Source organism: Brassica napus, chromosome C2, assembly GCF_020379485.1.
Source record: "Brassica napus cultivar Da-Ae chromosome C2, Da-Ae, whole genome shotgun sequence".
NCBI lineage: Eukaryota > Viridiplantae > Streptophyta > Magnoliopsida > Brassicales > Brassicaceae > Brassica > Brassica napus.
This window is the reverse complement of record NC_063445.1, coordinates 45,120,795-45,142,929: the sequence shown is the minus strand read 5'-3', so window position 1 is coordinate 45,142,929 and position 22,135 is coordinate 45,120,795. Positions and strand designations below refer to the sequence as shown.

Sequence of the window (22,135 nt, the reverse complement as noted above, 5' to 3'; positions counted from 1 at the left end):
CGTATCACTCCACTTGACATAGTTCAAAATGAGAAGAAGTTCACACTATTCTTCAACTCATTATATAGTTAACCATAAGCCTAACACACTCATATTCCTCCCTGGAAATCGCATGTAAAAGACTTTCAGAATAAATGTCCAATTACACACTTAAAACTAAATGGGATTGGTATTCAAACCTATAAAATGTGTGCGAAGCTATTGTAGTTATACTATTGAACAAAGGCTATAATAGTTAACCTTAAGGTCTTTGGATAAGTCATGAATTTGTTGAGTTTGCTCATTGGAACAGAGGTATACAGAGGAAGAATGAACATCTAATGCAGATAAGTTCCGGTTAGAAACAAAACATGACAGAAGTAATCCATGAAGATAGGAAGATGAATTTATTAAAAAAATACACAGATAAAATAACAACTGAGGAACCTCATGAGAAGTGTTCTTGAGGGCTCAGCTATTAGTCTTGTCTAGTCCAGATTATGAAAACTCAAACCACTATATTCCTCAGGTCACGTCCAACTTGACAGAGTCCTATGCTCAGTGTCAATCTCCTGTAGTTCAACATCATTACTCCCTAAAGGCAGAGCAAGTCCATACGGTACAATCAGAAAATGTCCCAAAGTGAACAATTTTGATAGATTCAACATGTTATGAAAGATGGTATCAGCCTCTCAGCTTTCATTGATGAATACTGGATTGAGATATGTTGGTAAAGAAGCCCGGGACATATACTACTATCATTTGATCTTAAGTGAAAGTAGAACACAGAGAAGTTCGGATGTGCAACAATATAGTTTACCTTGTGTAACTTACAAAAAGTAGAATCATAAATGTTTCCATTTGCCGAGAGAGTGGAACATAAAAACAAAATGGTGATGATCACATCATCATGCGTATTCATATAGTATATATGCTATGCATTGATGATTACTGACCTCTTAATCATAACAATAGCATAATTTAAGCATTTCAATAAAATAACGTTTACTATTCCTAAATCATAGCTATATAATTATAATAACATACTGTGTTGATTTTTTCCGCTAAGACAGTGGAGTATTAAAATTTTTTTTTTGCAGATATTATTTTTACTTTTTAAAAAATAAAAAATTCAAATAGTAGCAAAAATTTCCAATGAAAAAATGTTCCTTTGCTCTTAAATTTATTATTAGGTAAACGAAAAATCCATATTACATAATACAAAAAAACTTATGGTAATTTCATCAAAACATATTTGTAAAAGCTAAAGGAATCAAAATCTTCTGAAACAAAACATTGTTCTCGTTTGTAACGGGAGATTTCACGTGCTTCTCTTTGAAACCATCTTCACAAGTGCCCGGTTCATCCAAAGCAGCACTCAGATGCACATTAGCACTTCTGTAATCACCGGATTTAACGTTCGTCAAAGCTTCTTTTAAAGAATCATTAGCATCGTCATAAAGCTTTACGCAAGTGCGTATCGTGGATTCAGTACCCGGTGCATATTTTTTGCTCTTGAGAATAGTCTCAACTATCCCTTTCACGTTAATTGTTTTGGACGCAGCGTTATTCGTTGACGCTAAGACCAATCCTGATAGACTAGTTGCACTTTTGCTTTGCGGATCTTGTTCAAATGATTGGACGCAAAGATCATATTTGAGATTAGGGTCTTTTGCTGCAGCTGTTTTGCAAGAATCTCGAATCAAGGTTTGCGCGGCTGTGAAACAGTTTAAGAGGAGAAAGAACATTACAACTGAAACGAAGAACTTCATGCTTTTGTTTTCTTTGTGAGAGATAAGAAGAGATGAATATGATATTAACTTTGTGATTCACGAGGCTGTTATATATACTAGGCATCGTTACCCGCGCCAAGGCGCATGGTTTTTGCATTTTAATCTTTTTTTGTCTCTTGCTTACTAATCTAGCATTCAGTTTTTCAATGCATTTTATCTTCACCATCTCCTCTTGTCTTGTTTACATTTGTTTTCACGTTTTGTCGTTTGATTTGTCTTAGTTTTGGCTTGTGTAATAACTTAACCCTGCTCATTCTTCTTTCATTCTTTATTGATTGATATTTTTATCTCGGTTAGCTCTGTGTTGCCACTAATTTGTTCGAATCATTTTTCATCATCTGCTTCGTATTCTTTTCATATTCATTAATTATTGTCTCCAAACTCTTTAAATCCTAAAAATCCTACATGTTCTTTTGTTTATTAAATCACATATTAAATATTGTTGAAACTGTTTATTTATTCTAATAAATTCTTACGATTATAACTAAGATGATATGAATAAAAGACTGATTATAATTTAGTTGAAATTAAAGTATAAAGTAGAAGTTATTAAACTTGCAATCCTTCTTTTTTTCATCCAAGATAGCTTTAGTCAAATCAATTATATTAATTTAGAAAACTCATAAGCTATTTTAATCCTAAACAACAAAAAAACAGGTGCATTTGTTATTGACGCTGCGGCGGGTTTCCTTTACTATAAACATAATTGTTTGTCACAACTGTTAATAAACCCAAATGTGTTTACAAAAGCTACTCATATAAGAGTTTCATACTCATTTCTCTTTCTCTAGTCATCTCCTATGTTAGTATCTATCATAATACAATCATCAAACAAAGGACATATCTCTTGGTTCCATATAGAATATGCAAAAGGACTGTTTTTTGCATACTCTATGATCACTGAGTATTATAAATATCAAACTCTGTCTATGGTCTATTTATATGTTGAGGAAATGCCTCGAAATGTAGCTTCCAAATAATGATTTCCAGGTCAACACATTGCATGTTAACCTCCACAATGGGATCAGCGGATCTGCAGATACTGCTACATGTCGAGTCGAACGCAGCTACACATATGTTCCCTGCTTGTGCCTTTCATTCACAATATGTAATTCTCCCAAGAAACAGAATCAATGTTAAATGAGGTAAAAGTTTTAGAGTCATAACAGACTTTGTATAGCCAAGCCCAATAAACCAAGCACCCAACGTAACATCTCCACTTGCTTATTTGTGCAGAAAGTGACTTGATCATTATATAGTAGCACCGAGAAGTTAGATGGAGAATGAGGTATGAATGCAAAGTAGACAAAACAGTTAAAATCTTACTGATTATGGGAAATATAAGAAATCAATTCTCTTGAAATGGCGTATAACTATCCAATAGTGTGACAGAAGTACTTGTTCCTGTTCTCACCAAACTTCCAATTCTAAATGTATATATAAATCTATTAGAGTTATTGCCAGCGCTCTGTTGCGATATTTGTTAGCTAAAATAATCCATCTAACATAATAGGAAAAAGAAACCAACGAAATTGTAAAGCTAACCATCAGCTGAGATGCTTTTGCTGTCCTGGCACATTGCAAGCTTAGTGATTTCACTGTCAAAAGCAACAAACTAAGCAGTCATATACATCCGAGACATTTATTTACAAACGGTTCCTAGCACAGAAAAAGCATATTATTATGTTACGGATGATAAGTTTGATGCATAAATACAGTTTATAATTTTTTTCAACTGAACATTTGTGCCTACTGAATTACCTTACAACACCCACTGCATTGTGATTTTGGCATGTTAAAGCTGAGAATCAACATTGGAGCTTGCGTTAGCATTAGGAACATGAAATATAGCACCATCAATTTCCAGTGTTAATTCGATTGACAATAGTTGTGCAAAAGAACTCTGCTAGTAAGGTAATCGTGATTAGTAATTCTTTACATCTTAGTGTCGTACAACTTCAAAACGATAGACACTTACAATCGACGGCTCTCAAAGATGGACCGCAAACCATCTAATGATATGTTTACCTCGTCGTATAAGTAATCCATGTCACTTTCCTCCCACGGGTAACGTTCCTGGTGCAGATCAATTCCCTCCACCTCTTCCTCATCATTAGGATGCTCTGCAATATACCCTCTGTAAGGTTCAAATTTATGTCGCTAGAATTATCAGAGAAAGAAATATAAAGTACCCTCTAAATCTTCAGGAGCATCGACATTTTCTGTATTCAATGATCATCATTCAACCTAACAACCATCAAAATAAAAAGAATGTGAGGCACATAATCTTCAAAATCCAAGTTTAATGAATGGAAAAAAAAGTCAGGAAGACAGAAAATGTCAAACACTCACTGGCTTCTTCTTCTTTTACTTCTTGGCTCCGTGAATGAACTGTCAAAGCCATTATTATTTGCAGGAAAAAAAGTTAAACAAAACAACTGATGAAAAGAAACAAATATGTTTCACATCACATAAACTCTTCTTGAACAATCAGGCAACGGATAGTATGTCTCCCGTGTGACTCAGTTGAGTCCTTGATGACATCCTGAACGACAAATGTCTTCTTCTTCTTCTTGGTTAGATCAAAGGCAAGCTAAGGATGACCAAAGAAAATTAAAATCACACAATCATGATTTATCAGGCAAAATAAAAGAACCGATGATGAATTTATTAAAGATGGGGGGATGTAGAGACTAAAGAAAAAAAACTGATTCATGAAACTCAAAGAGCCAATCTGTGTTTCTTAGATGAGTCATGAACCGATGATTAAAAATTGAAAGCCCTAAACTTTCATTGAAGAGAACGCTTACAGACCAAAGAGGTTTATTGGGATTTTTTTTTAACGAATCTCATTTCAAAACGTGAGTTATAAAGTATTTATTAAATCATTAGATAAAATAAATAAGTGTGGGTTCCACAGAGAAAATCGAAAAAGCAAAGGTTTCCGACCTTCATAAATATATATTTGTTTCAGTCATCAATGTACAAAGAATTCTTTAGCTCAATGTTATAAATGTTGTTGTTTAGATCTTAATAACTCGGGTTCGAGTCACAGACTTGACCATTTTTTCACATATTTTAAAAGTAAGACTCACATATCGCTGACGTGTCGTATCAGGAGTGATGCAACTGCCCTATTATAATGTAGAACTAGATTTTGACCCGCACGCTCGTGCGGGTGTATTTTTAAAAAAAATATAATGCTATTTTCTTTTTATGTCACTATTTAGAGTTGAGCAAAAAACTCGAATTCGAAGAATCAAACCGATCACAATCCGAATAAGTAGTACTAAATCTGAACCATAATTGATTAAATATCCGAATTATTCAAAATTTTGGTATTTGAAGAACTGGAACCTAATCCGATCCGAACCGAAATATTTTGGGTATCCAAAATAGATTTATATACTTATATATATTAATTATTTTTAGATTTAATATGTATAAAAACATCCAGAATATATATGATACTTTTAAGTTCACATAAATGCTTGAAAATATTTACAAATAGTTAAATGTAAATATCTTAAATAGTTAAAAAAATACTAAAAACTCAAAAAATACTTAAATAATTATTAATTATCTATCCAAATATTTAAACCAAACTTATTTAAATTGGTTATCCAAATCCGAACCAAATCCTCAAAGATCTGAACTGAATACGAAATCCCAAAAATACCCGAGAACGAACCCGAACGCCCACCCCTAATCACTATTATATATCCTATATGTGTCATCATAGGTTATAAAATATGTGTTATCATATAATTAATTGTATTTTATACGTACCATCAAATAAGTTTTCTTATAATTAATAATATTTTATACGTACAATCATATAAATAATCACATATATTATATTTTAAAATTTAATGTGAAATATAAAAACCATAATTTAAGGTTGTGTTTGAAGTTGAACTTTGTATTGTATTTTTATTATATATATTGAAAACATTTTTATAATAGTTATTGGAAAATATGTTAGTAAAAATCAAATTTTGAATATATATATATATATATTTTTTTTTTTGAATGAATTTTTTATATAAATTAATTTTAAATTATTATTTTGATTTAAATATATATATCAAGTAACATAGACCCATTACTTTTTAATATAATGGACTTCCAATTTTTTTAGTAGTATAAGCCCATTTTTTTTTCTAACTTAGTGCTATCCATGTTTCTAAATAGTACTATTTTTTTAGCTAATATTCATATTGCCAAACAATCCCAATGTGTACTTCAACTTCAACTTTAATGTTAGCAGGCGCGCGGGTGTATATTTTGAAAAATATGTTGATATTTGTTTTTCATGTAATTATTAGGGTTTTACAAAATGAATCCAAGGAACAAAATCGATACCGATCTGAAAATATAGTACCAAACCCGAACATAAATTGATTAAATATTTAAATTATTCGAAATTTTTTTATTTAGAAAACCAAATCTGATCCGAACCGAAGTATTCGGGTACCCGAATTTATCTAAAAATAGATTTATATACTTATATATATATTAATTATTTTTAGATTTAACGTATATAAAACATTAAGAATGATACTTTTAAATTGGTTTAAATACTTGAATATATATATATATAGTCAAAAGTAAATATCTGCAATAGTTAAAGTATACTCAAATCACCAAAAATACTTAAAATAATTATTGATTTCGTATCCAAAATTTTAAATCAAGCCAATTGATATGTTAAGCTTAGGTATTCTGACATATGTTATTCAAATTTATAGGTAATATATTTTTTTATTTATAGATTTTGAGAAATTTAAAATAGATAATGATTTAAATCTTTAAAAATAATTTAAATGGGTTATCCAAACGCGAATCAAACCCGCAAAGATCCGTATCAAACTCAAACCAAAATTTAGAAACATCCTAATAGGGCTTAAATCTTTGACCCTGAAAACCCTAAACACAAACCGATTAGAACCAAACCCGTAATGGTGCCCGAAATCCCATCCCTATTTATTATTATATATCGTATACTGTCATCATATAATTAATCGTATTTTATACGTACCATCATATAAGTAATCATATAATTAATAGTATTTTATACGTACCATCATATAAATAATTACATATATCTATCTTATTAAAACTTAATATGAAATATAAAAACCATAATTTGAGTTGGTATTTCAAATTGGGCTTTGTATTGTATTTTTATTATATATATTGACAACATTTTTTTATAATGGTTATTGAAAAATAGTTTAGTAAAAATCAATTTTTGAATATATGTATTATTTTTTAATCAATTTTTGATATAAATCAAATTTAAATTATTATTTTGATTTGAAATATATGTATAAATTTTAAATTTTGTTTTATGGTTAGTTTAGAAAAGAAAAAGTTTTAGGCAATTAGATTGACCTATTTTCGTATATTTTAAATCTGGGCCAGATAGATAGTTTCTTATAATATGATGGACTTTTATTTTTTCTTAATAACATAAGCTCATTATTTTTTTTCTTAATACTACTATCCTTGTTTCCAAACAAAATTATTTTTTTAAAAGACTACAATTCATGTTTCCAAACACTCCAAATTTTTTTAATAGTCCTATTCAAGTCTCCAAACACTCCAATTTTGTACTTGAGTTTTAATAAGATAGATGTAGAGATATATATATATATATATCTGACGTAAGGGGTATATATTATCTTTTCTTATATGTCATTGTTTCCTGTTTTCTTGTGTGTTATGAACTTATGATAAAAAAAAATATTTCCGTTTTAATAAAAAGATTATATTCCATATTAAAAGCTCGATTTACTTTTTTTAAAAATCATAATATATTCACTTTTAAGGATTATCACTCAAATTGTCAATTTATCTGAACTTGGGCAACAGTAGCTTTTTATATATACACGTCAGATTTAGTCAACTATTAGCTTTCTATATCATACATAAAATATCAAAAATGAGATCTCTTCTACAATTATTTAGAAAAACAAAAAAAATAGACCTTTTAATATTGATTTTCTCATCAATTTTTCATATACAGGTCAACATGCAAAAATCTTGAATCAAAGAATGTGTATTTACTAAATAATTTAAGTAACATTTGTATCACGAAAAAACCTTCAATCTCATTATTTATTCATCACGTAAAAAAATGATCAGTACTACTAGTAAAAACAATGACGTTGTGCATTTTAAAAAATAATTATTTAATTATTAAAAGAAAAATAAAAATACAGACACTATAGATTCAACATGTTATGGAAAGATGGTATCACTACAGTAGACAAGGAGAGCATGTGGCACAAATTTATTATAGCCTCTCAGTTTTCACTGATGAATACTGGATTAAGATATGTTGGCAAAGAAGCCAGGGACAAATACTATCATTTGAACTAAAGTGAAAGCAGGACACAGAGAAGTTCGGATGTGCAACAACACAGCTTATCTTGTGCGATTGATCCCATAAAGCAAGATACATACAAAAAGTAGAATCATAAACGTTTTAATATGCCAAGAGAGTGGAACATCAGAAAAATGGTGATGATCACATCATCATGCGTATTCATATAGTTGCATATATGCTATGCATTGATGATTTTTTTTTTTTGAATAAATGTTAAATTTTATTTATCCAAAACTGTAGTACATAAAATGTAACGTTTTGATTGAAATGTAAAGAATTTGACTATGCTTTTATCTTAAAAGTCATCCTCTTGAGCCAAACCATACACCAAGCCCTGCATCCATCTTACGATCTCCTTGTCTCCTAGAAGTAGAAAGTCTGTTCTTGACATTTTTGTCAATGGTTTTGAGCAAGAGTGTATACGGAAGCTCCTTTTCACCATGTTTGCGTCTATTTCTTTCCCACCAAATCGCATGAGCAGCTGCTTGGAAAGTGTATCGGATGTTTTAGAGCTATTGTTGTTATATTATTGAACAAAGGATATAGTAACCTAAGATCTCTGAATAAGTCATGAACTTGTCAAGGTTGCTCGCTGGAACAGAGGTATACAGAGGAAGAATGAACATATAATGCCGAGAAGTTCCAGTTAGAAGCCAAACATGACACAAGTGATCTGTGAAAATAGAAAGATTGAGTTCGAAAAGATACTAAATATTTAACAACTGAGAAGGAAAGCCTCTAGGAAACCTAATGAGAAGTGTTTAAAAAGCATTTTTCGTTCCATTTTCTGAGGCTCAAATATTAGTCTTGTCCAGTCCAATTTATGAAAACTGATACCACTATATTCCTCACTCACGTCCAGCTTGACAGATTCATATACCGAATTTTCAACGGAAAAATATTAGTTGATTTCTAATAAATTCTGAGAAATATAATATTTGCTATTCATCAATATTTCATCAAAAATATTAAAGAAATTTTCGACGGACAATTTTTCATTTGAAATAGTCGACAAAATACTGAAAATTCTAGAGGAATGTTAAACGATTTAGGATACAAATTTGAAATGTTTTTTTAAAAAATTGTAAAAAATTATTTTTCAATTTTTTAAAATGTTTTCAACTCTTTAAATATTTAAGGTTTTTTCTGTAAATTTATAAAACGTTTTTCATATAATTAACTTATTAAAAACGTTTTTCAAATTTTAATTCTTATTATATTTTTATATAAATGACCTAAAAATATTATTACATACTATTGTAAGTTTCGTTTGTTAAAAAGTAGTTAACTAATTTAAATATTATATTAAAATAAATTTTATTTAAAAAAATAATTTAGGAAATTTCGGATGAAAATATTTGTTGGAACTTTTATTTTGCAAAAAGAACTTGAAACTTTGTCCAAATCCAAATGCTCTCAAGACTGATAAGTAATGATCGAAAGTGTATAGTTTTTTTTTTTACATTTGAAGAAAGGACAAAATATTGCTGATATTATTTATTATATATATTGAAGTTAAATTAAGTAATATATTTTTTTATAAAAATAATCTTAAATAGCACTAAATATTTTTTAATTAAAATGGCATATAAAAAGGGATCAGCAAAAATAAAATTTAAAATATTTTTTTAATTTAAATTTGGGGTTAATGATAAAAAAATTTAGAGTTTAGAACTTAGTGGATGAGATTAGAGTTAGGATTGAGGATGTAGGATAATTTAATTTTTTATTGGTCAATAGATAGTATTTTAGAGATTTTATAAACTATTTTATGATAAAAACTAAAAATAGTATTTATGAGATTTGTCTTTTTCACAATATAAATTATTTAAGGTATAAAAATAAATATTAAAATTAGTACTATTAGATATATATAAAATAAATTTAATTTAGTTAATCATATAACTGTAAAGTATAATTAGTTATACAATATCTAATAAATATAAAAATTGTATTAAAATAAGGGAAAACAATATTATATTTTAAAGCGATCTTACTCGATCCTCTTTGATCCCAAAGTTTTCATTTCTTTTAATTATATTTGTTGCAGGATATTAAAACCAGTGATTTCTAGGGTTTGATTTGATTAAGACACGATCGCAGAGAAAGTAGAATCAATCGTGGAAGAAGGGAAGGGAAGGGAAGGGATATTCGAAACCCTAATTTCGATCGTATCCCCAACTTTTTTCTGATTCAGTGAGAGTTTGAAATCAAAGTTTGATTTTTTCTCTTCTGGGTTTCGACCTGATGGGTTTCTTAAAGAAGTTAACGGGGATTTTCGGGTTCGGGCACAACGATGGTGGGCACGGAGCTGCGAGAGATGAAGATGGTGGAGGGGATAACACTGGATCAGTCTCTGAGGACGGAGATAAACGCCGGGAGGGTAATCAGCCGAGGTTCCGCGATACCGGACTTCCAAGGAGAGGTTTTGGAGTACCGGTTCAAGTCGCCGTTGAACGGTCTAATGCTGCTCCTATTCTTCAGCCTTGTGCTGCTTCTGACGGTGGAGTTCAGGTTTGTCTATGATTTTAACTGTGTAGAAGTCTAGGGACTGAAGAAATTAATGAGAATTTGAGGTTTGCTGGTTTTTTGATACTACAGTTTTGTGCTTGTCTTGTTGCAGGATCGTTAATCCTTTTGTTTGGTTCCGATCATGCTATGTTAGTTTAGCATTGATGAACAGTTGACCATAGAATCTTTGTTCTAAGCCTAACATTATAGGATCTTTGTTCTACGCAGTCCTTGCTTTGTTTTTCTTTAGTAGTATGGCTCAGATTTGGCTGTGGTAGATTCTTGTTTCACAAACAGTAGTTTATATTCTTCTTGTGATCGGCTTTACATTCTGCACGGTTTCCGCTTAAAAAGATTTTATTGAGTTTGGTGTCTTCTTCATTATATTTAGTTCACTGCTATCTTAAATTCTCTGTTTATTCATCTTTATATATCAAATTAAAGAGTGGCAGTGAAAGTTTATGACAGGACACGACATATGTTTTAGCTTGATTAGTTGCGGTTAAAGCAAGAAGTTTTTGTTTCACTCTGCTACAAAACCAGTAATTTAGAAATGATGATGGATCTCATGTCTTTATGGTTTGGTATTTATCATGAGTCATGAGGCTACTATAGAGTTTAGGAATCTTAATTGGTTCTGTTGTTGGGGAAATACTATATTCCAGTCTTTAAGAAGCTAGTGGGGTTGATTCATCCCCAAGACTATTCAATTGTCCAAACGCGTTGATATGTTTTTTTTTTAATCAAGTTTTTGTTGATGGCAATAAGCTAACATCCCAGCATAGTTATTGACTCGACTTAGTTTTACCATTAGGGACTACGATGGTACTCAATGCGGCTAAGGATTGATGAAGATGGAGATGTTGCAGATGAGTTCTTGGAAGATGATAACTGTAAGACTTTGCCCAGAAAATGCAAAACAAAAGCTGCAAAAGTGAGAGGTTTAGTGATATCTTCTGATGGGAAACTTCAGCCATTAATGCATTGAACAGTGAACACCAAGGATAAATATTTACTGATTAGTGTGTGATTGAATCAAAGAAAGGTTAGAATCTGGTTTTCATTTAGCAATTCAATCTCGATATAAAATCGATTAGATTCTGGTTGTTGATACTTGAGAACTTGAAATGTTTTGTAACTGTGAATTTTGTTTTTGAAAATAGACAAGTGAATTGTGTGAAAACGTGTGAGCAATTGTTGGAGGTGTGTAGCACGACAAGTTGTATACAGGACCTCTTATTTAGCTAAAAGATTATGTTCTTAGTTGTTTATATTCTCATTTTGTGAGTTATATACTCGGGAATGATGGTTATGTTAGAGGAGTTGATAAGAAGTTTGAGAAACAAATATAACTAGTTGAGAAACAAATATAACTAGGTTAAGATCCGCACGAAATAAATATTATATATATAAATTATTTTATGTATTATATGTTTTTACATATTATGAAATAATAAATATATATTGAATAACTAAAACTAAGTAACTATTACATATATAATTAAATTGGTGCAAATATATAAATTAATTTTATTAAGGGATAATTTGCAAAATACCCTATTTAGGATTTGAAATTTGATAATTGCATTTTCTATTTTAACTTTTGAAAAATACATTTCCTCAATTATGAATTGACCTTTTTACCCAAGATATAATTCGAAATTAATATATAAATAGAAATTAATAAAATAATATTATTAAAATTAGATAAATATGTGTGATGAGATAAATATGTTATTTTACCATTTAAATTTTACAATAACAAAGATAAACATGTGAATTATGACTTGTTTTGACTTTATCATGATGTTTATACAAATTTCCCTTTATTTTATTTTCTTCAACTTACATAAACAAGTCATGTTGTTAAAAAAGAAAAGCAAGTCACGTTTGTCTCTACAAAATTTTCATCTTCTCTACTGAAGCCAAGTAAGTTCTAGCTAATATGATGTATTCGGATATGTTTTTTTTTTATATTTTGAATATGAAAAAGAATTGCACTGATTATTATTCATCGGTTTGTTCTTCTTTTTTCACGTGTCATGAAAATCCAATAAATCTGTTTGAGCCAATGATTTGATTCGTGTATCTTACAAATTTTTTAATTTATGTTGTTTATATAGAGATGGAGTACAAGATTCAAAAAGGAAGTAATGGAAAAAGAAAGGCAGAGGAAGAACAAACACATACCAACAGTTTAAAGTCACAGAAAACATATGGTGTTGCTGGTATTGAAGTGTTATCGAAAGATTACTTTCATGTGTATATGAAAGAGTTGGAAGAAATTCTGAACAGTGGATTCACAATTAATTGCCTATCTCTAACGATTTTTTTAAAAAATAATTTTTTTTAAAATTGTTTAATTGGAATTGATAACTATTAAGATTGAGCAATTTGGTAAATTTATATATAAATAAGTGTATTTTTCAAAAATCTTAAACAAGGGTGTATTTTTCATATTATATTCTTATTGAAGTGCATTTATCCAAATTTTCCCTTTTATTAATCCAAACAATAATTTTTTTTTATTTGATAGGATATGTAATTAAATTTAGATGATAGTATATTTTTAATATTAATGTATATTAAATAAAACTTTCTACTCATATGTTTTTTTGATCAATTGTATCTTTTATAGAAAAAAAATTAAATTACTGATATTCATTGTGGGATTAATAGTTTTAGTAATTTATAATTAAAAAAAAAATAAGTTATATATTTATGTATTTTATATGGTTTATAGGTTAATTTAAACGATATATATGTATATTAATCTTAATAATTAATTAATTATACTTTTTCCTTATATGATTTTGTAATCATTTGTATTTTGTCATAATAAAAATTTTAAACCATAGATCACAAAATTTGAATGTGAGACTTTTAACAGTTTAGTAATTTATAGTTGTTTTAAAAAATTCAAAATATAATATATACAGAAAAATCTAAAATTTTATTATAGGTTATTGCGGTTTTTAAATTTATTTTAATAGTTTAAAATTAAACAAATATGATAGAAGATATATTAATTTTGATCAAATTTTTATTATTCAAAATCATTAATTGCCATATATATTTTTACCACATTAGGTAATTTCATACTTTTTATTTAAAGAAATAATAAATAACATTTATAATGAATTTATAGTTAATTTAATAAAAAGTTTATTATATAATTAGATTAACCAAACTATTTCTCTAATGATTCTGAAAATCATCCTAGTGATGACACATGGCTACAAAAAAAAGTTGTAATGTTTCTCAATTATTATATAGTGAATTGAACTTCTGATTAGTTGATCGGAATTGGTCATCAATAATTGTATCCAACAAGTGCAGTACATACTACATAAGGCTTCTAAACGAAATAAAACATTCTATAGTTCTTAGGCCTTGAATGGCATAGTAGATGATAAAGCAGTATCAATATACTATAGAAGTAGTATGTTGCAGAAGTAGTATGTTGCAGAAGCTGTATGTTTTTGCTAAACCGTTTAATATGAGGATTGATATAACAGTATGAGTATGCTATTTAAAATTATTATAAAAATTAGTATATAATATATAATATATTTATTTTTAATGAATATATTTCTAATATATACAGATATATATATTAAATATATTAACATATAAAATAAAAAAGATATATAATTAATTTCTTTTATTTAATAATTTAAAAATTATGTTTATATCAAAAATATTATTTTAAAATAAATTTATAATTAAAATAAATTTATAATTAAAATATCTATTTTAAAAAATAATATTTCACATTTAAAATGAATTAAATTATATAAATTAAATTATATTTTAAATGTGAAATACTATTTCTTTAAAAAAACAATTTTATTGTAAATTAATTTTAGAAATTAAAATTTTATTTTTTAGATATAAAAATAATTTTATGATATTATTAAATAAAATAAACGAATTAATTATATATTTTTCTTAATTTTATAAATTATAAATGAAAATGCTCTTCTAAAAGCTTAATATGAGAGCCTTGGTTAAAGAGCAATTGTAGATCATTAGCATTTAATAAATGCTTTTATAATAATTGTTGATTGGATAATGCGTAGCATAATGCTAATGTTAATGATCAACCAATCAAAACCTTATATCGAGCATTTATTGCATTACATACTATAAAATCAAGTTTTAAAACTTCTTCTAGTTCACACATACTTGCCATGTGTTTATATTAGATTTTTGGTCGTGTTATGGCGATTTTTTTTTATAAAATATGTCATATATAACATAAAACAATGATAATATATTAAAAATATGTGATTGGTAAATGTTGTAGCTTATATTTTTGCGGTAAGATTATTGATTTAAATTTTTTGATGTATTTATATATCTAAGTGTTGTAGAATTTTGGCTGTAAAAGCTTTTTTTTTTTGAAGGCATGATTGGTTTATATTAGATGTAGATTATATTATATACATATATTAAAAACGTATTAATAAATAAAAAAATAAACTTTATTATTATAATTTATAATTTATTAGTATATAGAGAAATTGTAATATTTGATATAAATACTCAGGAAGCAAGTTGTAAACGTTGATAAAAAAATTAGAGTTAGGTTTAGTTTTCTTTACCTCTCATTTTTTACCACAGTAGCATATATATACATATTTAGAACTAGATTTTTATTGTTTACAAATTATTCATGTCAAATTAGTGTTATCTATACTATTATTTGCGAAGTAATTTTTCGCAACAGAGCTTTCACTTTAAAAGTTAAACTGGCTAATATCGATATTATCCTTAATAAATTTGTATATAGTTTATTATATAATTAAAAACGAATTTTATATTAATAATATTAAACTTACTGATATATTAGATAATTAATTATAATTTAATATAAAAATTATCAAAAATATATTTTGAAAGTAAGATAATTTTTAGATATACTGTGTTATTATCTGAAAATAATTATATGTAATTTAAGTTTTAAAAATTGAGATATAAAATATTTTATAATTAAAAAAATAATCAAGCAAAAACATTTGTATAAAGATATGTTCCAAAATATTTTTTGATATGTGAATGTTTTTAATAATAATTTATAATGTTGGTTTTAAACTAATAAAATATAAACTAATAAATAATAAAAATATGCCCGCATATGCGGGCGGGCGAAACACCTAGTAGGTACAAGAATGATGTGGGTGCGGCATCTACATCATTAACCAATAACACCCGCAGAACCACTACAAGATGAAAATAATATATTTAGTGTTTTGAAAGTTATTAATATATATCTACAGTAATAAAAATCTACAGCTATAGTAGAAAAATTTACTGCACATATTCTTAAAAAAAAGCCACAATTTCTACCATCAAACCCTAAATAAAAACCCTTCTTTTTTGGAAGTTATTGGTATAATTAGCATCTTACGTTTGATTAGAATGTGAAGGTTCTTATTTAGGGCAAGTAGCGTGTTTAGAATTCTTCTAAAGGCTGAGACTCATCCTTCATTTCATATCTCAATCCGATGCCTATGGATTCTAGTCCCGTAACCTTTCAATTGAAAGAAATATTTCTGTTTTACTATTGTTCTCTTACAAAAATTAATTGGATTTCTTACTTTTCTTTCTATATAAAATGAAATTAAGAAAGATTTGTGCTTAGATTGTCTAGACAAGTCAGAGATTCTACTTGACTTTTAAAGCTTAAATAAAAATAAATTATTAAAAATGTCATTTTAATTTTTTATATATATTTGCAAGACTAGTTTCTTAATACAATAATAAATATATTAATAATGGAAAATCAAAATTTAAAATTATTGATCGAGACAAAACAAATCGAATCACCAATGCATTAAGAATTTTTAATATCTAATATGTGTCCACCTCAACTTCGAACTGATTATCTTAAAGACTCTTTTCATTTTAGGAGTGTACTATTTAGGTGGAGACCATCATCATCCATAAATACACTATCACAGTCTCTCATGTATATAAAAGTAATATGAATTTATGTTGTAACTAAATTTTAACATTAAGAATAACTCAAATGAATATGCCAAAGCAACTTCACATTTCTATTTTGAGGTTTTCTCACAAAAAAAATTATCTCTTTCTAATTTTTCACATTTTTCTCTCTTTTATTTATTGTATTTGTATGTTTATATTGAGTTTGTTTATGTTGATGACAAAAAATTATATTGTATTTGTCTTATTTTTTAATTAAGAAGAAATTCATCAAGATCGAACCAGTCGCGAATGTAATTTGATTAGTTGATTATTTTCGGAATTGTAACAGGAAGCGAAAATAATAAAAACTTTTTGCAGTTTTTTTTGCCTTGTGAAATTCCTGTTTTTGGTAAGTCATGGCTATTGGACTTTGTTAGTGTTAAAACAAATTGCTTTAAATACCATAAGTTGACAACCATTTTTCAAAAATATTTTAACCTTTAGATTTATGATTTAGTGATTATTGTTAAAAGTTTAGTTTTACGGGGTGTGATTGAGTTTATAAACTTTATTAATGATTAAACATTTATAAATGATTTCAGAGAGCTAGTTTAGTTTTTTCATCACAAATTTAAAGAATTTATGAAAATCATCATCCATTAAAAATAAATTGAAAGTAATATTTTTGGTAAAATTAGAATTAAAACTATCAGAATTTGCAAAACTTAAACAACTAGACATTTTTTTTTTTGAGAAAGGGCTTACTCAACTAGACATCTTTTGGTCCACTCAAATGCTTTGTGTGCCAATTTAAGGTATTTCCTCAACGCTTATAAATACTTCATATTAAAAGAATTCACGTATATAATAACGCAGCATTGTAGCGAGAATAAAATATCAGAAATCTATAAGCTTTTGATCCAACTAATGAAAAAGATGTGACCTTTTGGTGGTTTCTTAGATATTTGTAGCAAGTTGCTGCTTCACATTTGCCCATCTTACATAATTTCATTTTGGAACGACAAATTATATAGCATGTTACATGGTCCCCCTTTTGTTAAGTGAATCAATGATTCCAACACTAGATTGTTTCAAAATTTACTTATAGTGGACAACTGGTTCTGTGATATAGTTACAAGATTTACAAGTATTTTATACTTTAAAGGTAAATCTTGTAAGGGTGTATTATCAACAGTTGAGATTATATGTATTAAAGTGATAAATTTACTGTTAGTCAAATATGAATTAAAAAAAATCTCTTAAAATCATGTGTCATTGAATTTGTAGTTTGATGAACTAGTAGTCATTTTTAGAATGTTTAAGTAAGAGTTTTTAGATACAAAAAAAAAAAAATCCAAATCTCATAATTTTACGTAGATTTTAAAAAGGTTTCACAAAAATCATAATAAATTCTCATTTTATCTAAAAGCATCTAACAACTTATTAAAAATAAAATTCATTCACATTATAAACTAAATACACCCCTAATTTATTATTTTAATGAAACTTCGCTTCAACTATTATGAACTTCACCAATAACAATAGAATAGCAGAATACTCAGATGATTGAATCAAATGCTGAGATGGACCAAATGGACACACAAAAATCTGGAATAGGACACTTCTATTTCTAATTCTTTAATGAATTAATAATAAATAGAAATTCAGCTGAAAATACCAAAAAACCTAAAATTTCAACATATTTACAAACCCAATCACTCTACCCACCCAATTACTAATAACCTGACCCGACCCATCTGTTTTCCCCTAAATCCCTAATTTTTTTTTCTTCGACGTAACCAAGAAACACAAATCCAAACACAATCGACAATCTCAAATCACTATCTCCCTCAATCTCCCCTCACTAATCAAACTCTGTAACAATCATCTTGAAGTTGGTCCCTTGAATCTCATCTATTTCTCTGTTTCGTGTCACTCATTGAAAAACTATGGCTCCTAAGACTCGCTTCGCCGGAAAAACAAACAAGGAAGGTGCGCCGGAGAAGAAGAAGAAGAACAGGTCTGCGGCGGAGAAGAAGAAAGCTGCGGCGGTGAAGAGGAGGAGAGAAGCCGTGAAAAAAAAAGAGATGCAGCAAAGAAGAAGACTGAAACCGCAGAAAAGAAGAGGAAGCAAGACTCGTCTTCGTTGGAGTCTTCATCCAATCCAACCAAGCGGCGTCGGACCGCATCTTCACCAGAACAACATTCCGATCCCGATCATTCCCCGGCACCATCAGCGGAATTGCTTTCTCAGAATGATAGAGAGGGTACGCCAAGCCCATCATTTCCGATTGAGCCACAAAAAGCACCTACTCAAACACCCAGTGAGGCGGAGAATCCACTGCAAGCTCCAATAACTTCTAACAACAGAGAGGATCCCAACAGAGAGTCACACTCACCAGAGGCTGCCATTAACAATGAAGCGCAAAGAACGGTAAACAAATCAATTTAAAATAGTTTTGGAATTTTTATGATAATATTGAACTAACACATAGGAACCGTGAGCAGATTGGATCTAACAACAGTGATTCAAACCCACCTGAGGCCGCCATTGGATCTGCTACCATTGACAATGACGCGCCAAGAACGGTAAACAAGTCAACTTGAAATGATTTTAGAAATATTTATCATAGAGTTGAACTAACAAATAAAAGAATGAAACTAGTTCAACTGGTAATAATATGTTGTAAAACATATTCACTGGAATTTATAACTGGTATAACTATGAAAAGTATAACTAGTTTAACTTATACAACTGAGTATCGTATAATTAGTATAACTAAAAGAGTGAAAAATGAGGAACTGGTAAGTGATACAACTATTAACAATATAACTAGGTTAACTAATTAAACTGAGTATTGTTTAAGTATATGGTTTTATTGATGTATAACTGGTTTAACAAATGTCGTATAACTAGGTTTACTAGTACAACTAGTAATATTATTTTTAGTACAACTAATTTAACTGGTACAACTAAGTGATTTTGTGTTGTGTAACTCGGATATTTATTCAGTGTATTTAGTGTTCTTATTTGTGTCTTCAGGCTGGGGAGGAGAATATGGCCGTAGAACCAATGAGACCTGTTGGTTTTTTCTTCAAGCCGAGTGATTATTGGACGGCTTGCAAGCTCTCCTCAAGGTGCCACCAACACGATTTTCTGGAGACGATTAAAGACTTTAAGGAGTCAGAGAAGAGTTGGTTTGAGAATCACCCTCAGTTCAAGCATTTATTCCACATGGATTGTTGCGAGAAAAGAAAGGTTCAGGGATTGTGGATGTTGCTACTTCGTTGTATGCATACAGGAAAGGAGCGGCAAGCTTGGTTTGGGGTAAACGGTGTTCCAATTAGATACTCTATCAGGGAACATGCCCTCCTCTCTGGTTTATACTGCGGATCATACCCTGAAAACTATCCGAGAAAAGGGAAGATGAAGTTTGCAACAAAGCATTTTAAGCACTTGCAGAAGAAGACTAAGGAGAAGAATAGGAAGAAACAGGGTCTGAGAGTGACAGAAGCGGATGTCTTAGAGAAGCTTGAGAAGATGGAAGCTGATGATGGTAGTGATGAGCGTCTGAAGATGGCGGTTCTTTATTTTTTGACCAGAGTAATAAGAGGAAGGACAAGAAATGCATACTTCATTGAGCCTTTCATTCTCCAGGCAGTAGATGATCTGGATTTTTGCAACAAGTTTCCATGGGGCCGTTACACATTTGATGATTGCATGAAGGAGATTTTCCACTTGAGGGATCATTTCGCTAAAGGGCTCCCAGAGAATAATATGCAGTGGACATTTCCTGGGTTTGTCATCCCTTTGGAGGTATATGAATTATGTTTTCCATAAGCATATTAGTTATTATATAACTAATTAATTATTATATAACTAATATGATTGTGTGAAATGATGTGCAGATATTGGCTTTTGAATGTATTCCTGTCCTTAGGGAAAGTTTCAGAGATCCTGATCCAAACTGTCTCCCAGATTGCCCAAGAATGTGCAAATGGAAGTACAAGAGGACTGGGACAACAGGATTTGTATTAGAAGAGATTTATAAGGCGCTTGGAAACACAAAGGTAAAAGATTTTAATTTTTAAGTATTGTTCTATCTTTATCTTCAAATTCATAGTTAATTTTAAGTGTGATATGTTGTTGGTCATATTTCAGGTGATTTCAAGTACGCTGAAACCACAGGGAGATGAACTAGACCTCTTGTATGAAATCATGGATGAAGGGAGTGTGGAAGACGTGGAGCTGCAAGATGATTCAGATAAGGCAGACATAGCCGTTGACGGTTGGAACCGGATCCTTATAGAACCGGAAGGAAAAATATTTTGGGAGGATCTATTCGAGATGGATGTGAGAACCCGGCCTACCACACAGCAACAATCTGAGCCTCATGGTATATTCGAAGGACAGGAGGAAGAAAGGGTATGTGAGGAACCCGAGGCAGGGGGCGAGGCAGGCCGTGAGAGTGTAAAAGAGTTGGAATTGAGATTGAACAAGAGAATGGATGACGGATTTGCATTGAGGGACGAAACAATTCGTCTCTTGGCAGCACGAGTAAAGGAGTTGGAACAAGACAGGATTCAAAGAGAAAATTGGTCATTCCAATTTGGTGAATATGAAACATGTGAGGCTTCAGGAGGCAAAGGAAGAGATAATTGATTTTAAAATTAGTTTTGTTTTGATGTCAAATTTGCATTGGAATTGTTTTGATGGGGTATTCATTTTTATTATGTTGTAGATAATATGGGCAATGGCAATGAGGATGGTGAGGCAGTGGCTGAGAAGGACGGTGAGAAACAGGTCGAAGAAGAGGCTGAGAAGGATGGCGCGAAAGAGGCTGAGAAGGATGGCGCGAAAGAGGCTGGGACAACACCTGAAGGTATTTGTTGTTGGCTTTTTTTTTCATGTGCTATCGGTTTAGATTTGGTTCAGTGATATAAATTTTGCTGTGTGGTGGTTTTGTTGTAATTTGTTTTGTTGTAGATGCTGAGGGTGAGGAAGAGGCTGCGAAAGAGGCTTATGAGGTCGCTGGCAATGAGGATGAAGTAGGTCAGAAGGAGGGCGAGACAGAGGCTGAGAAGGAGGGTGAAACTGAGGAAGGCAAGACAGATGTGGAGGACTCGCCATCTACTCTTCAAGTGATGGCAGAAGCTGCGGAGAAACTCGAGAAAGAGGTTGATGATAAGGCTGCTGCAGAGAAGGCTGGTGATGAGTTAGCTGCTGCTGAAAAGGCAGCTAGTGATAAGGAAAAAGTTGGTGATGAGGAGGAGACCAGGCCAAAGAGGACCCATAAACCTTCTCGTCCGCTCAGGTCTCCGTATCAGAAAAACTAATAGCTTTTTGGAATAGCTTTTAAGAACTAAAACTTATGTTCCAACTAAAACTTATGACTTATGTTTCTTTTGATGCTAAAACTTATGACTTATGTTTCTTTTGTGTTAAAACTTATGACTTATGTGGATGTTGTGTTAAAACTTATGATATATGTTTCTGTTCCTGTTTCTGTTGTATTAGGACCGT

General features: G+C 29.8%; 3 protein-coding genes across 3 annotated transcripts; 2 read left to right on the top strand and 1 right to left on the bottom strand.

The window, feature by feature from the left end:
- Positions 1–220: 220 nt before the first annotated feature.
- On the bottom strand, positions 221–3,036 carry LOC106436408 (pectinesterase inhibitor 12-like). The gene has a single exon (XM_048747904.1). The coding sequence runs from the start codon at positions 1,749–1,751 to the stop codon at positions 1,224–1,226; it is 528 nt and encodes a 175-aa protein (XP_048603861.1). The 5' UTR covers positions 1,752–3,036; the 3' UTR covers positions 221–1,223.
- Positions 3,037–10,160: 7,124 nt separating this feature from the next.
- Positions 10,161–11,948, top strand: LOC106436402. Its single transcript, XM_013877369.3, has 2 exons — positions 10,161–10,680; positions 11,492–11,948. The coding sequence occupies exons 1-2, from the start codon at positions 10,414–10,416 to the stop codon at positions 11,663–11,665; spliced, it is 441 nt and encodes a 146-aa protein (XP_013732823.2). The 5' UTR covers positions 10,161–10,413; the 3' UTR covers positions 11,666–11,948.
- Positions 11,949–18,309: 6,361 nt separating this feature from the next.
- On the top strand, positions 18,310–22,100 carry LOC106407770 (uncharacterized protein At3g43530-like). Its single transcript, XM_048747900.1, has 7 exons — positions 18,310–19,045; positions 19,120–19,200; positions 19,655–20,428; positions 20,521–20,682; positions 20,774–21,239; positions 21,354–21,494; positions 21,599–22,100. The coding sequence occupies exons 3-7, from the start codon at positions 19,670–19,672 to the stop codon at positions 21,946–21,948; spliced, it is 1,878 nt and encodes a 625-aa protein (XP_048603857.1). The 5' UTR covers positions 18,310–19,045; positions 19,120–19,200; positions 19,655–19,669; the 3' UTR covers positions 21,949–22,100.
- The last annotated feature ends 35 nt before the right edge of the window (positions 22,101–22,135 follow it).